General features: G+C 38.9%; 1 protein-coding gene across 1 annotated transcript in view; it reads right to left on the minus strand.

Annotated features, from left to right (window-relative positions):
* Positions 1-1,031: 1,031 nt before the first annotated feature.
* PDXK (pyridoxal kinase) overlaps positions 1,032-16,815 on the minus strand; it is a 47,793-nt gene continuing 32,009 nt past the window's right edge. Inside the window, exons 4-11 of the mRNA XM_005151712.4 lie at positions 15,968-16,051; positions 13,857-13,903; positions 12,353-12,438; positions 11,668-11,713; positions 8,908-9,019; positions 7,384-7,520; positions 6,878-6,944; positions 1,032-6,122 (exon numbers count right to left, since the gene is read on the minus strand). Coding sequence (XP_005151769.1) covers positions 6,010-6,122; positions 6,878-6,944; positions 7,384-7,520; positions 8,908-9,019; positions 11,668-11,713; positions 12,353-12,438; positions 13,857-13,903; positions 15,968-16,051 — 692 coding nt within the window. The 3' untranslated portion in view covers positions 1,032-6,009. The remainder of the gene's footprint in view (positions 6,123-6,877; positions 6,945-7,383; positions 7,521-8,907; positions 9,020-11,667; positions 11,714-12,352; positions 12,439-13,856; positions 13,904-15,967; positions 16,052-16,815) is intronic.

Raw genomic sequence — 16,815 nt, forward strand, 5'->3', positions numbered from 1 at the left:
TTCTGATTGAACTTCATAGATCTACCTGAAATCTGCTCCTGCTTGCATGTATAAACTTGCTGGTTTACTCATTATTTCAAAGACAAGAGTTATTTTCAGGGCTGGGATTGAACGTCTCAAACATTAGTTTCCATGGTTGGGTATGTGTTTTCAATGGACATGTTTTAGAAAGCTACAAAACTGTTTAGCAGTAGGGTCTCACTAGAAGCAAATATCTTTCACAAAGAATAACCTTATCCTGTGATTCTAACAGGAGATTGATGACTAGTCTATGAGCCAGTACAGCTGCAAAGAGATGTAAAAATGGTTGCGTTTTTATTTATGAAGAAATAATTTTGGTTGAAGAGTGACCAAAATTTGAAACACTTCTCAGCTTCTAGAATACTCTTTAAACAGGCAATGGCTTTTACTCAGGAGAGGTGGTTTTCTTTAGCACAAATATAAGCCAAACTTCTCCAGTGGGTGTAAGCATAATGAGGTAGCACCTTCTCCGATACCCAGTGCTCTCATTAAACTGGATACCTGCTCTCTTCCTCATGCAAAACGCTGCCCTAGCAAAAGATACTATAAAGTGCTGACAGAAGCACTTGTTCTGACATGCAGGAACAATTGTTTCCTAATGTATAGCCTTGTAAGCTCTAACTTATACAGTAAGACAAAAATTCCACAAAGGGGAGTGCAGCTAAGCACTGCATAAGAAACAGACCTACAAATGAGTTACGGTTCATGTTCCAAGCCCCTCTTCGCACCTTGTACGTAGGAATAAAGAGCACAATGCAGAAATCCTATGCGTGTAAGAGGCACACAAGAGCAGTGGTGCAGAACACCAGTTGTCTTCCCATGAAATTTCTTAAAAAAACCCAACAAACCAACAACTAAGACAAGAAGGATGTTACTCACTTCCTCATAGCTGCTGTCTTACAATGAGATGATTACAGCACTCAAATGTGTGCTCCTTCATCAAGTACCCTTTCTCTATACTAGGATATAAGTAAGGAGACCTTTAATTACATCCACTTTATTCAGCAAGATTATTGGACTGTTCTTGTTCCGTTTAATTCTGAAATTATTCACATATGCAAAAATAGGATCTAACACTTTGTGTGTGCACAGTATATTAAATGCAGATGCTTTTATTACAATCTTCCTTGCCACATATTTTAAAATAAAATAAATCAATACAATCACCATAACAGTCTTGAACAACAAATTAACACCATCCAATCAGGACACAGTTAAGATAATCAAAAGGCAGTATGAGCGGCTGGAAACCTTGGTCCTTTGATTCTTCTGTATAATATATTGACAATAGATTTCTTCCATTTATGAGAAAAGTCAGCAAATAAAACATTAACAATTTATACAGCAGATTTCTTAAATGTCTATAGAGAGTGTGAATAGCACTGATTGTAGCACAATGTCTTTATGCACGTCTCCCAAAGAGGTATGTGGGAATTTTAAGCATGTAGAGACTAATACAGGCCCAGAATAGAGTAGATCTTTTGTAAACAACTTTTGGTCTCTCCTCCATGATGGCTCCACAAATGAATGGACTTGGGAGTAATCAAAATGGCTGACCACATACACTGCAAAAGTAATTCCAGAAAAAAACAGATCCAACACAAATTACTTCCAGTGGGTGAAAGAATGGTGGGGAAGTTGACGGGACGCAAACAAAAAGCATTCACCACTCCCACGCATATATGTACGCGTTAGAAGAATCATTTGCTGCTAACTTCACACGTACGCATGGGAGTATGTGTGACAGTGAAGTCAGCAGTCCCTAACTGGTGAATGCTGGACTGGTGGGCTACAGACACCTTTCATGCTGTTAGGACAGTCATGGAAGATTATCCATTAGTTATTGATTGAACTCTCTGGACTAAAGTGCTTTTTCTTCTGTAATCAGTTAGGACCTCAACTAGTTTAGTCTAACCATTCTTATTTATCTAAGGATCTGCCAGTGGATCAGATGACCTTGGTAAGTCCCCTCCAATCCTGCTGTCTAATATTGAGACACCTTCTAGCTGCACCAGGTAGGAACTCAGAAATAGATACAGATATTATATGCAGAAGGACAGGAAGGAATAAAAGACTGGACAGGACCATGCTGAGTCTTTGAATTTTGTTCTGCCAACCATATGAAAAAGTGCTGTGTAGCTCTTAACAGATAAAAATGCAGCCAAGTATGTGTACCTTGACATTTAAAAATACCTGATAGCCTGTTGTGACTACAAAACGCTAGCTACAGAATATATTTACAGATAATTTCTGTTGTTTGTTCCTGTTAAGAGATGTTAAGCCTAATTCTTCACTGAAGACATAAACCCAACCTAATTTAGATTAGGTGAGTGAGAGTTTAAAACAAGTATCACATTAGCAACTCCCAGAGGTTTAAGCAGAAGAAGCTATCAGCCCATTGCTACAGAATCCAGCTACTTCAAAATATGAACATTTGCAAATTGAGCGCATTAGTTTTTGTTGATTTTTTTTCTTCATATGGATATGTCATAGTTTCTAGGGAAGGTGCGAATTACTGAACTGATCCATAGTGGGAAAAGACCACACCTGACAGGTAGAAGCTGCTCCAACAAACATGTAGATTTTTGTGTCAAGATGACAGTTCATTATGGTTTACAGATAAAACATTGATTGCAAGGTAGCTTTAGGTTCCCTACATCCCAAGCTTCTTTATTTCAAAGTAAGCCAGCCCTTGCCTTTCTCTCACTTCCCTTGTGAAAGTCTACTTTTTTTTAGTGGCAATTGTGCCGTTTCACACTTACTAAAAGGGCTTTCTGTAGTACATGCTCACAACAGGAGAGGTTTTTCTGACAGCGCTTAATTATTGCTTCTTACAAAAAAAATTAAAAAGCCAGTTTTGAGCTTCTCTCTCCTGCTGATCCGCTGATGTGAAGAACTGGAAATCTACGTTTTGCACTGCACTAGAGCAGGGATGGCCACCATATGGCCCCCAATTTGGCCCCATGCAACTCCGAAGCTGGGCTGTGTTACGTGACTGGCAATGAAGTTAATGCAGGGAGTGCTGGGCAATCCACAGCTCTGGCTATGGAAAAACAGTGCAGCAGGATCCACTTCCTGGGTCACACATTCGAGGCGGGTAAGGGTGTCAAGCATAATGCCACAAAGTCAACCATGATATGTATAGACAGGGAAGTTCAGTATATTGACCCCTTCTTTCCAAAAGTATGGTAGGGATTATATGCTTCCACACGAAATAAATCTAATTTTAAAAGATAAATAAACTCACAGTTATGTTTGGAATATGGCATGCAAGACTTCTTTAATCAATGCTATAAACAGTTAAAATCCTTTTGTATTCAACTGCTGGAATGCATCACCAGCAACAATATTCAAGTACCTTTCCTGAATTCAACTATCAAAAAAGGCAACTGCATTCCTAGCACAACTGCCCAAGCAAAAAGCAGCATACCTAAAAAGGGGGCAAATTATTAATGCTGAGCAACCTCCTAGCATGTTTGGGAAGTTTGTGTCTCAGGAAGAAAAAAACCTATTTGCATTAATTTAAAAATACAGTGCCACAAAGAAAGGCAATTTGTTGTACTTCACAGAATGGTTGAGGCTGGAAGTGACCTCTGGAAACGAATCTCACCGCACAAGCAAGGTCAAGTACAGCAGGTTACTCCGGGCCACGTTCAGTCAGGTTTTGAGTATTTTCAAGAGTGGAGACTCTACAAGCTCTCTGGGCAACCTGTGCCAGTGTTCTATCATCCTCACAGTGATTTGTATTTTTTTAATGTTTAAATGTAATTTCCTGTATTTCAATTTGTGCACATTACCTCCTACTCTTTTGCTGGGCACCAGCAAGAAGAGCCTTCTTCACTTCTTTCCATAAGACATTTATACACACTGTCAAGATAGCCAACATGGAAAAAGACATGAACTGATATCAGCCATGAGCTCATAGAATCATAGAATCAACCAGGTTGGAAAAGACCTTTAAGATCATTCAGTCCAACCCTTACCCCAGCATCTCTATTACTGACTGATAATTTTAGCAACTGTTCACATCCCTGAAATTATTATTGCTAGAAAATTACTTTATGGCAGTGGTTACTAAAACCTGTGGCAGTAGAGTCACATTCTGCAGGCCGTTTCTGTTGGGGTTTCCACCCTCCTTAAAAGTCTCACAACATATGAATTTATTTTTTTTTAATGTCAAATGCATGAAAGAAAAAAATGATTATTTGTTGTTGTGACTGAAAGCCTAAAGTTTGCCTCTTACATTTACTGCAAAACACGTTCCTCTCTTAAATTTCATTTGCTTCATGAAATAAAAAATATGGGGGATTTAAAAAATTATTATTAATTATGAAATCTTACTCTATAAAAAAAAAATCCATTCAGCCAAAAATTCACCTTAAGGATAAATTACTCTTCTACCAGGTGAACCCAATTAACTTTACAGTGGCAGAAAATCCACAAAAATGGTTGGATAAATTGCCAAAGCAATCTCCAAACCAGCTCTTCTGGGGACTTCCAAGCTATGCAGGTGACACTATCTGTTAGGCAGGTGTGATGAGGAAGATAAAGGAAAAGTTATCTTGGAGATACCCAAGAGTGAGTTTCCTGAGCATACTCGAGTAATCAAGGAAAAATTAGCCCTTTCCACTAATACAAATTTTCTTCATGTCACTGGAAATAGAAATGCAATTTTAATCTCCCTATCATCTTAACCAAATAAAGCATCAACTGAATTTGGTTTTAACATCACACTAGACCTCATCTCGGGAAAAGCAAGAGCCTCAGTTTCATACAGAAATCATATGGAAGTACAAGTGGTCAGTACTGTCAGCGTATTTGCCCTACTGGTGTAGTATGTGCCTGCGATGTATAGGATGCTGAAATTATTAAGAATCCAATTTTGAAACCTTATGAAGCAGAATTTTGAAATAAAGATGCATTAATAATAATGCATTTCTGTCATCTCTAATCAGTGTAGGCTGCAGAGACATTATGAACAGATTAATGTTGTATGTTTCACTGCATTTGGTAAACATACATAGTTTAGTAAGGTTTAGTAAATTACAAATACTACTTTTACAACATTGCTTCATTGATAAGCCTTCCCATACTGCTCACTACTGTTAAATGGAAGTGCCCTAGGTAGTTTGTAAATGCATGCGCCCATGAAGAACAAACTAGGGTAGCCAGCTTTCAGGGGAAGAGCTGCTTTCTCTTTTGTCCTTACAGAATGTTTGTCCTTAGTTAAAAATAAAGAATCAAACCTGGCCTCAGAGGCAGAACTACAAACTTCTAATCAGTGCTACTGAATTCATATTAATGAAGATGTTTCTGGAGCAGCTTTTGGAAGAAAATCATGTGGGTGCCCACAGACACCAGAAATAAGCAGCCAGTACCTGCAAAAACTGAAACTGTGCAGCTCTTCATAGACAAGAAACAGGAGCAGTTATCAGTAATGTGAATGACTCCTCAAGGTCACTTCAGAGAACTTAAAATGCCAAACTTCTTCAAAGTACTCCTACACACAATCAGAACTTTGTGTGTAGTTTTAACCCTGCTTAGTTTCATAGCAGCTGAGATACTGAATACCAGAGTAGGTAACCAGATACCTCCAGGAAAAGGGAGCATGGAGCCAGCTCCATTGGCACTGGATGCCATCTTGAAAAATATTTTCCAGTCAGTCAAGCATTCCATTAGCAAATTCACATCTAAAGTCTTTGGCAAGGCAGGAACATTGTGAACATTGTACTCTCTTGCCCTGGGTAGTAACACAGACCACGTGAATTTGACAGCCATTTTGATGCCCGGCAATATGCTTCAATGCACACCAACTTGTTTTTAAAACTGAGCAAGGCCAGCACATATGTTTGAGAGTGGATATCTGCCTATGCTGGGCACTATTTCATGAAAATCAGATTTCTGTCACAGATCTAAGGCAAATATTACAATTTACAGGAAAGAAATGAGGACATCAATACATTGTGCGTTATTGGAGACATACAACCTTTATAACACTGTGGCTTTCACTATGATCTCTGGGTTTTCTATGTCCTTTTTGCTTTGGACCATTCTCAGTTCCAGCTGGGCTGAGTTTGGTTTGTTTCCTTCTCCAGCTTGTGCTAGAAAGAGTACATCACAATGTCATTAAAGATAGCAGTATAAAAAGAGAACAGACTACACTGTTATGTTACCCCACTATTTTTTTTACCCTCCTCACCTCCCCAGTCTCCCTTACTATCCCTTAGCTTCTAAGGTGGAAGATCCAGGTCAGCACTGTGATTTCCTATCACCCCTGTTCTGTACCACTCTCCAGGAAAGAAACACAGCTCTGCCGTTAATTAGAGAGTGACACAGCCATGCTCCAAGAACCAACAGATCTGGAACTCTTTAGGAACTGAAAGGCATGGGAACTCGAAGGGGAGAGAAGACAAGGAAAAAAAAATCAACAAAAAATCACTTCTTACATGGCCAACACCACAAGCAGTTTATTATTAGTTGATAGTCCCTTCTCAATACCAAACACATGCACTCCAAGGGAAAGTAAGCAAGCTACACTTAAAACAGAAGCTCTCTTGCACATCAAACTCAGCATTTCCTCAAGTTCTTCCACCACTGTTTTGCAAAGCAGTCAAGTGCAGTCAGCGTGACTGCAGTCCCACTACAAGCTGAACAGTGACATCTTCAGTCAGGTGTCAAAAAATCAAAAAACTTGAGGACACAGTAAGGAACAAGACTGTGAAGCTCTCATTCTGTAGATCCTCTGTCTGCTTCTACACTGAGAGCTACCTTTAGCCAGAAAACCCAGAAACCTCTCTAAATGTTTTTTCTGATGTAAATCCGGATGAAACAAGAGAACAAGATACAAATTAATTACCTTTTGCACTCTTAATGGTCCTTTGCAGAACATGTTGCATGGCTGACACAGTCTTTTCACATGCTACCTGCATTAACATAACATATTCAGGTTTTAATAAAATTCCAGCTGCCTAGTTAATATTATTATATCAAAACCACTGCTATTGAGAGGCAAACATGACTGATCAGTCACAAACAGGATGACAACCACATAATGTAGAGTTTGGGGACAAAAATTTAGATTCTTACTTCTTCCAAAATGGGTATTAGAAATCACACACCTGTAAGGACTTTATGTGCTTAAAAGGAAAGAAACAGAATAACATACTGTTAAATTGATTTCAGTGCTTATGATGAAGTGAGGGTAAAAAATATAATTACATACACGCATGCAGTCTCTCTCTCGAGAGGAGCATCTTATTTGTCAAACAGAAATGCATCTTTAAATAATGACATAGATTAAAAATAACAAAGGAAAAATAAACAGTCTAAGCTTGCAGAGACATAAATAACTTCTCTCACAACCTTCAAATTGTTTGGATGCTTATGTGTCCATGCCAAAAGCATAGCAGCGAACAAGTCTCCTGTTCCAACAAAGACAGCATCCACTTTAGGAGATTCCACTCGAATTCTTTGTGTCATCTTAGTACCATCTGCTTTAGCTAAAATAAAACAGACAGTTAAGTAAGAGACCCAGCAATTAATACAATAGCACTGACTATAATTTAAAAGTGGTTACTAGATTTGAATTATTTTGTTGTCTGCAATGTAAAGATACTAAGGATTACTGTAAATGTTATACCAGCTCTTCTAAAAGATGCTACCTTTCAAAACTTTGCCAAGTTGGGATAGCTTTTACAACTTACATACTGTACATATTTCACTTAAGAGGCAGCAGGTAGCTAGCACCTTTATTTTCATGTAGGATTGAGAGCCACCTATTTTCATTTAGACAGCAGCTGCAGCTTACTCAGGAGACCACATATTTATGGAGGGGGCTGTATCCTAGATGAGGTATTCCAAACCATAATCCAGAGTATCTGCAGGTGTATGGAGGCACAAGAGCAGCTGTAGACATCAGCAGAGAGTATCTGATCCATGTTCCATATTGTAACCGCCATTGAAATCACCAGACTTACTCCAGACCTGTCATACACTGAGTGCTAAGACTCACTGACTGATTCTTAGTGGGATCTGTTTTAAATATCAAGACTTCTCTGGTCTCTCAGCAGTCCAGAATGTGATACATTTAAATCCCTTACATGAACAAGGAAAAGAGATCATATACCATCCCACATAACTATGCCCTTCGCAGGTAACATCGAGTCCATACACACAGTGCATCTTCATGACAGTATAGAAGGGGATATAAATAAGAAGGACACTTAACAATTTATCAGGAAGGAACAATCCACTAACAAGGCAGTGTAATTTTCATAGAAGCATCAAGAACATTCAAAATTCCTGTTTAATATCACTACTACTTGTTAGGAGCATTACTAGGGTCTTTAACAACCCTGAACAACTTCACCTATGACGTCCTCTATCTAAGTACCCTCTGCCCACTTGCCCAGCAGCTGCACAAAAGCTCAGGCCTAGGCACAAGCATCCTCACCTGAGCTACGTTGTAGGTATACCTGTGTAGAGCCCTCCTGTCGTGACTTACTGATTTGATTTTCCAATTAATCTTGGACCTGGTTTGTTTCCCTTTGCTCAGATGATCACTGGACTGTCAATGGGACCTGTTCGCCATCGCCATCCCAGTTCTGCTCGTCTTATTCAGACACTGTGGGCTTGCACCCTGTTGGTGAGGGCAGTGCTCTGCCTGTGCTATGATCATTCCCAGCTCCCAGTTTGTCTTCCCACAGCGAGCCAAGGGAATTACTGCTCTCTAATATTACTGTAGGAGAAGTAGCTCACTTAGTTGTTCATTATAAGTGCCCTCCACGCACTACAGATGCATCTGGTGAAACTACTTCTTAAAAGGTAACTGAAAGCACAGAACAGGTTAAAACCCCCCACAGTTTAATGAAGGAGTTTGTGACTTACTTTTTCTGTGGCTTCCCAGGGCAATTAGGTAGTCATTTCCTAGAGGTGCTTGTAGATCTGAGCTTGTGATCACCACAGTCTCTGGTCCCATGGCATGGAGCATATCCATTACCTTTCCATGTGCAAAAAGGCAGAAATCAGTTTTTAATCACCACTACAATGTGTGTTGATTAGACTTTGCATCAGTCATAGTAGTAAGGATTTTTACGAAGCACCTTATTTTGGCATCTTTTGTAAAGAGAAAAAAGAGTTTCTACTCAAAAGAATTCACTGAATTAGGGGAAACTATTTGAAGTAGTAGAATGAAAACATATGTATTTAAATGAATACACCTGTTAAAATATAAAAGCATCTCTGTATTATCTTTGGATGCTGTTCTGAAAAGAATACTCTGCTTCAGATGTGATCAGATTTTTTGTCTACATCACATTTTCAGAAAATATTATCAAAAGAATAAGAGAACAAATATACAGATACATGCAAGTGTTTCAAGATGGCAGCTCAGATGCTAGAAAAGTCACAACTCCAAGTCATGAAGTCTTATTTAGCTACTACTTCAAGAGTTAACAAAAATGAAGAGTTAAAAAGGTAAATCAGAGGCATAAGTGTGTGTCTGCCACAATCTTTTCTCATTCTGTTCCAAACGCCAAATTACACCTGTAAATTCTGTACCTTTGGAGGTGTATTTCCACTCTGTGTGTGCCTCACTTAAATTCATTAATACTCTACTTCTCATATCATGATCAATTTCCACAGAAGTGATTTCGATTTCACTGAAGAAAGAATTTCTTCAATAACGATTTTAACATAAAACACAGATAAAATATTAATTCTCCCAGAAGAGTTTAATTAAAAATCCTCTCAGGCTAGCTATGACTCAGGAGCAGCTGAATGATAAGGATTTATTTCTGCTGTTTTTTAATTCTCTACTGCTTTTCTTTCTTGCCTAAGCCTCCAAGTTTCTTCAGCTGTCAGACCTCTTTACACAGTCATCAGCTGGGTTTTAAAAGAAGTAAGAAATCCACCAGCATATGCCAACATAATTAACCTGTATGTGAGGTAACAATAAACTCTATTGTATTTCTTAGTCACAATTCACCAATAACCCAATCACCACTATTTCCAGCTGTAGGACTTAGTCGCTTCTAGATTAACAATTCGTCATATTTAATTTTATGTTAGAAAACTATACTGTTGCCACTGTTTTGCTAAAGAAATGAATGAAAGTATGTCACCATGGAAATAGATGCAGAATTCCTATCACCTCCAAAGGGGATAAATTCCAGCATGGATTATTATGATCTATATATAACATGCAGCTGGGGAGACATTAGAATATAATATCCTGAAAGCAACTATTTTAAAAATGCTTCCATTCCTAAGTATAATTATCTCTTTAGAAGAGATTTTTTTAAAAACTTGTTATAAGTAAGAGCTATCACATGAATCAGACAGTCAGAAAATGAACTTGTAAAATTATTTAGCACACGCAACTTGTGTTTACAGCTGAAATATGCAAACTTATAACTAATGGCTGTATAGCTAATAACATTGTTCTTCAGACTATGGTTCTGCTAGTGAGGATCAGAATCAAAAAGCTAGGTTTCAGTTAGCAGCTAGTGGCATGAAGCACAGTTTAATCAGCCTCGCCCAGCACAGTGTTGTAGTCTAAAACTACAGGGGGGTGAGGGTGGATGGGTAGTTAAAAGAGCTGGAGCTGCTTCCGTCCTGAGATGGTAATTAACCGGTGTTGCATAATGTTGCTGAAGGAAAAAAAAACAACAAACATTTGGGCCCAGAGACCCCAGCTACTCTCCAGGGTGCCACTGCAGCTGCGTTTGTTTAAGATTTTGTGTCCCTTTGAAGTTCAAAACCAAACTGGAAAAAAATAACATCAGCCCATTATGAAAGCACTTGATCAGTCAACAGAACAAAGAATTCAGCCCTTCTCAAGACACCAGTAAAACCATATTCCCATTTTGCCCTCCACCAAGCCATGCAACTTTCTATTTTCCTCAGTTTGCTTAAAAGGGTAAATCTTTACACCTCAATGCAGTATGTTTGCAGGTAATCTATCATCTCGGTATGGTGATGACAGCGGGCGTCAAGGCTGTGGATTTGTCTGTCTTTCACCAGGAAGTACCTGAAGGCCATCACTCCCAGTCTGGCTTCTCATGTATGCACCCTATTCCTTTGCAACCCAGGTCTCATCCCCTCTTGAGTCAATTTAAGGAAGAGAAACAGAGCACCAATAAGCACTGTCAGGAAAAGATTCAGAGTGTATTCAACAATCCTTGTAAGAGTTTGCTGGTAAGCTCTCTTCCTTGCAAACTGGCAGAATGAGAAACGTCTGTCTTAACACTCAGTATTGCTGTTGCACGACTCGCTTGTGGACAGCAGAGGGAGCGACTCATGCAGGTTTCTAGCGCTCAGGGTCACCCCGTGTTTTCACCCCCACCACTGCATTTCCACAGCGTGTTCTGCTGCTACCCTTCTTATACTGCTGGAAAACAAACTCATAGAGATCTACCCATTACCATTGTAATGTCTTTATTTGTGGTTCTTGCAGAAAGTTTCTCCAGGAGCCTGACACCAGAACTTAAAAGTGGTTTGTGCCTAAAGTGTACAAGCTTTAATGATAAATGGAGAGAAAGAATAGAGGCCAAAGTGACTTCAAGGTTGAAGACAAATAGCAAACTACAGCATTGCAGGCAGGAATTCCAAAAGAGATCATACACATCCTACCTCTTGCCTACTTACCTCTAAAGCTTCCTTTTCTGTGTGAATCTTCCTGCCCGTGAGTAACCTGAGAATGAAACACAAATCTCAAAAGGGCACAAGCTCTCCAGGCAATGACTGCTTTGTTTACTCTTTGAAAGGAGGAAAGCTTGGGCTGCACCATCAGGCCTAAAGGGTTTGTAGCTACAAGGTCTGCTGTACCAGACCACTGTCTTTAAAAGAAATGTGCTGAGACACACAGCGCTTCTGAAGCCATCCTAACACACACCAGTCCTAACCTGCTTCCTGTATTGATCCCTGGACCATAGAATTCTCTCACAAATGTCTTCTTTTCATCTCCCATGCAGCTGCTTCCTCCCCTTAGGGGGACAGACTTTTATGTATCACAACTGATTATCCCCTGACCAAAGGGTCACAGCTACGTAGACAGAACAGGCAGGACATTTAAATTCTTAACTTCTACGACATGTCCTATAGTGGTAATTCTGAATCTAATTTTAGGGGGTTGAGACAAACAGTTTTGATATTCTGACATATAATAAAGTGTTTCCGTGAACAGCTAAAAAACCAAAACCCAATACATACATACATACATATGGCAATATATTGAGACAAATGAACTATACTGAGACAAAATAAAAGAATAAAATCAGTCTCCCCTGCTTTTACCCCGTTAGTTTGTCAGTAAAAGGAAATAAGTACTTACTCGGCTTCAAACTGGTTAGGAGTAATTATATCAGCAACAGGTACAACTTTGTCCCTGTAGACTGGGAGAAGATCCTTGGGCACATACTAGGGGAGAAGGAACATTATCAAATGTTGTCAGCAGCATCTGAGATATTGGACTGCAACTGTCCTTTCCTCAACTACCATTCATGTGGTCATACAGCCCATCAGCAAAGGGAGATTGGTTGTCTAAGCAGGTGACAAACTAAGATGTAACAGGAGTCCACAAAGCCTGTATGTTCTTGAGACTCAAAGCCAAAAAGCATTAGCTGCTTTGGTACACACTGGAGCTCAGCTAGGAAGGTGTTCAGGTTAGACTGCATACAGGGGCCACCTCACCATCCTGAGTCCTGCTGTAATGCAGTTTAACAAAACCTTTAACAGAAGTTCATTGTTTACTAGTAGCTGATATTCTCTGGCAGAACCCCCTTTTGTCCATGTTTTTTCTCTGTTAGTCTCAGAAAATCCAGAGACGGACTTTTTAAAAGGACATGTAATGAATGGACAAGGGGTAATGGCTTTAAACTGAAAGAGGGGAGATTTAGATTAGACATTAGGAAGAAACTCTTCACTGTGAGGGTGGTGAGGCACTGGCAATCTGTCCCAGAGAAGTTGTGGCTTCCCCAACCCTGGAAGTGTTCAAGGCCAGGTTGGATTGGGCTTTGAGCAACCTCGTCTAGTGTAAAGTTTCCCTGTCCATGACAGGGGGTTTGGAACTGGATGATCTTTAAGATTCCTTCCAACCCAAACCATTCTATGATTCTATGGGCCCCTGTCTTACTGTCTCCGATTCCAATTGTATAAGCAACAGATACAACCCCACCACAGTGTTGACTTTATGAGCTGCTTTATGAGCAGGTAAACTGTAGAAAGGTACAGTAACAAAGAGTAATTCATAGTGCATGACTAGCTAAGGCAGAAGAAATTACTATTGCTGATCTCTTGCCACACTGCATTTTTACTGAAACTATTCACTAGTTTTAATCAAAAAGGAATACTTCTTTGTCAGTATGCTGCCTGGTATTGTCACACAGAACCTTCTGTCACTGCTCATAGTTCCATGCCTTAGAGCTGTTGGATCTCACATGAAATAAGTCATCTTCATTTAAGTTGAAGTGGTATGTCAGTTCACATGATTACTGATAATGCCGGCTGGGCTATCAACCAAAACAGATCTCCCTGACAGATGAGGGAACTCCAATGAGACAAAGATGAGGAGCAGAGGGATATGTTCCTGGTGACATGGTCTGTATTCCACCTTGTTGCTCAACAGTTAGAAATAATCCCATAGCTATGCAGCCATCATTCTAATACTAAACTCATTCAAATACAGGAAATCAAAGAACAAACTTTCTTGATGCTGGAATCCAAACCCACAGTTAGGTAAAGTAGCTTAGGTTTGGTGTTTAAAATTAGTAAATCTTTATACATCTTTATGTAGCAAATACTCATTATACAGAGAATCCAAACAGATAAGTACTCACCATAGAGCCATCTCCATTCCATTTGTCACCCATCACTGGATCGCATACTGTAACAGAATAAATGTGGCTTTAGAAATGGGGTACAATTACAGACCTAGTGGGAGGGAAAAGTTCTAGGTAACAGTAGTCGCTAAGTAACAGTACTGAGCACCTTACAACTTACATACTCTCACAGCTCTTGCAGCACACTCAATCTGAAACTTATAACTGGTGACTGCCAATTCTGAAAGAGCAGACCAAGCATCTTAACTGTCAGAGGGTTATATACACCCTCTCCTTACCTGTTTCCATGTTGTTATACCTGAAAGTGATGAGTATGAGAGGGTCTGACTGATGGGAGTAAAGGGGCTTTTGATATACAATATGCAAAAAGCCCTCCCCTTCACTCCCCAGACCAAAACTCTGGAATAGTAATACGGTGGGGAAGAGACGTGGGAGAAGCTGATAGCTGTGAAGAGAGTCCTATTTTTACTTTAGCATAAAAAGATACTTGCCAAACTTACACACCAAAATGCTGTGTGTATGCATAAAATAAATGTGTAATACAATGAAACATGAAGAAAAATCCATGCCAAAGTAGATAAACTCCTATCAACACACATTTGGCACAGGTTATGAATTATAACTAGTATTAACAATAAACACCCTCAGTTTCAAAGTGAAGATGGAAACAGCCTAGCTTTGTATGTTAAAAAGGAACATTGTTCATTGTAATAAAAGTTAAAAAAGCTTTTAGCAAGATAAAAAAGAAATACAAATGGAAAAGTACCAAATCAAGGTTCAATCAGTGTTTAATGAAGTTTCTATGAGTAAAAAGAGGGTAATTTATTTTACATTTTAAAAGTATTTTCATAGAATCATAGAATAGTTAGGGTTGGAAATGACTTTAAGATCATCTAGTTCCAACCCCCCTGCCATGGGCAGCATCACCTCACACTAAACCAAGTCATCCAAGGCTCTGTCCAATCTGGCCTTGAATTAAACTACATTTCCTTACATTATAATCTATTTCTTAAATATAAAGGATCTTAGAAGCCTGGCTGTGTACTCATCATCTGACCACTTCCTTCCGGTTCTACAGAGCTAAATGTTTCTTTCTGCTTGTATTCCAACTGTTTTTAGCTTTCACTTACCACTACAAGGCTCCGGAAAAGCTGGCAATATAACACTGTTAATAAGGGCTAAATAGCAGCAAACCCTGAGTTCATGAAGATCTCTTGGCTACATTTTTCTAAATGAGAAATCTGCTTTGTTAAGTCAGATATCACACTGTGCAGTATGACACCTTGCAAATCGTGCAAACCATTTTAGATGTTTCCTGACCACAGTTTACTGAATCTGAAGGTGACAGGCTCAAACCTTCATTCACAGCTTCATATCCCACTAAATTCTCACTGACTTTGCCCTGTTACTCTAAATGTTTTGCTCAATTCAAGCCTACGCTGGGTATGTTCAAAAGTCCTGAAACACTCAGAGAGTCAGGAAGGAAAGAGGAAAATCTTTTATCACAGGTTTAAGCCTGACTTGACACAACAACAACAGTTGCTAGAGTCTGTTGCTCTTTGAGTGCTCGTAGGTAATCTTAGCAGAGGGCTCTAGAGTTGAGTTAAATAAACCTCAGAGTTTAAGCTACATTATGAAGCTTATAAGGCATAGTAAGACACTTCTGGAATACAACATGAAACCATAGCAGGATAACGTGAGAGAGCCTATCCTGCTGTTGACTGACTTGGAAAACAAGGAGAGGCTTTATCTATCAGCAGTTACAGGCTATGCCTCTGAACTACAAACAGCAGCAACTGGCTGGGATTTTACAAGTCTTTCTTTGATACAGCCAATCAGTCCTCAAGGCGCATTCTCCTTTGGACAGCACAACACAAGAAAATTTCTGAAAGGCATAAAATCATAAAGATAAAAACCTGACTTCCTCAACACTTAAGCAATGCTGAAATGCATCTTCACTGGAGAGCCTCAGCCAATCCCAACCAGACCAGAGTGCAAGATGGTTGTGAAACGCTGGGTAATGCCAGACCAGGGTTTTCATCCTAAAACATTACAATGACTGGCATGTACACTGATGAAGCAGAAAGGATTATAATATACATCCTTACCATATACTAGGTTAGAATTCTGTTGCTTCAACTCCTGGACAATATCCACCACCATTGCAAGAAACGATGTGTCCCTTGTATACCCTTTGGGAAAAAAAAGACACTTTTGAAGTTCTGTTTTCAGAAACACTTTTTTTTTTCCCGTGGATAAGAATGTTGCATACTTCTCATGCTTGAACAATGCATTTTTAGAACAAAGACATTTTAGTATTTCATTCAGGAATAATAAGTGGAAGACAAATTCAGACAGTGTTTGCACAGCTACAAATATAACCTTAAAAATCCATTTACCAGGTAGATTATATAAGGGCTCATACAGCTTCAAAATGCTTGAAAATATATACAAAAAGGTCAGACTTAAAGGAAAAAACATGCCTTTTATTCAAAACAGCAGTCTGAATCAGTGCTGTTTATCATCTAGTAAATAAGAAATATTTTTAATTCCATATACTTTTCACATACTCTAGTTTGAAACAGTTTTTTTTTAATTATTAATGTTGGTCCAACACATTAATGCCATGAAGAATTAATTCTTAATATTTTAGAGCAATGACTGATATACCAACAAAATTCCTATTTTTAAGCTTAGCAATGAAATAAGCTGGAAATAAGTTTTATTATACCTCAAGGCCCTAATCACAATGCTAGGACCACAATACTCTTTATTTCATCCTTAGTTTCTTTATTTTATAGATGCTTCTTTTCATATTTTATGCATTAGCTTTATTTACAACATCTATTACCTAATACTTTGATTTTCATTGATCTTAGTTCATTTAATAGTAGTATTTTTTGCATTTTTCAAATGTTCAAATGTTCAGCTTGGAAATGTCTACTCCACTAACATA

This window comes from Melopsittacus undulatus, chromosome 2 (assembly GCF_012275295.1).
Source record: "Melopsittacus undulatus isolate bMelUnd1 chromosome 2, bMelUnd1.mat.Z, whole genome shotgun sequence".
Taxonomy (NCBI): Eukaryota; Metazoa; Chordata; class Aves; order Psittaciformes; family Psittaculidae; genus Melopsittacus; species Melopsittacus undulatus.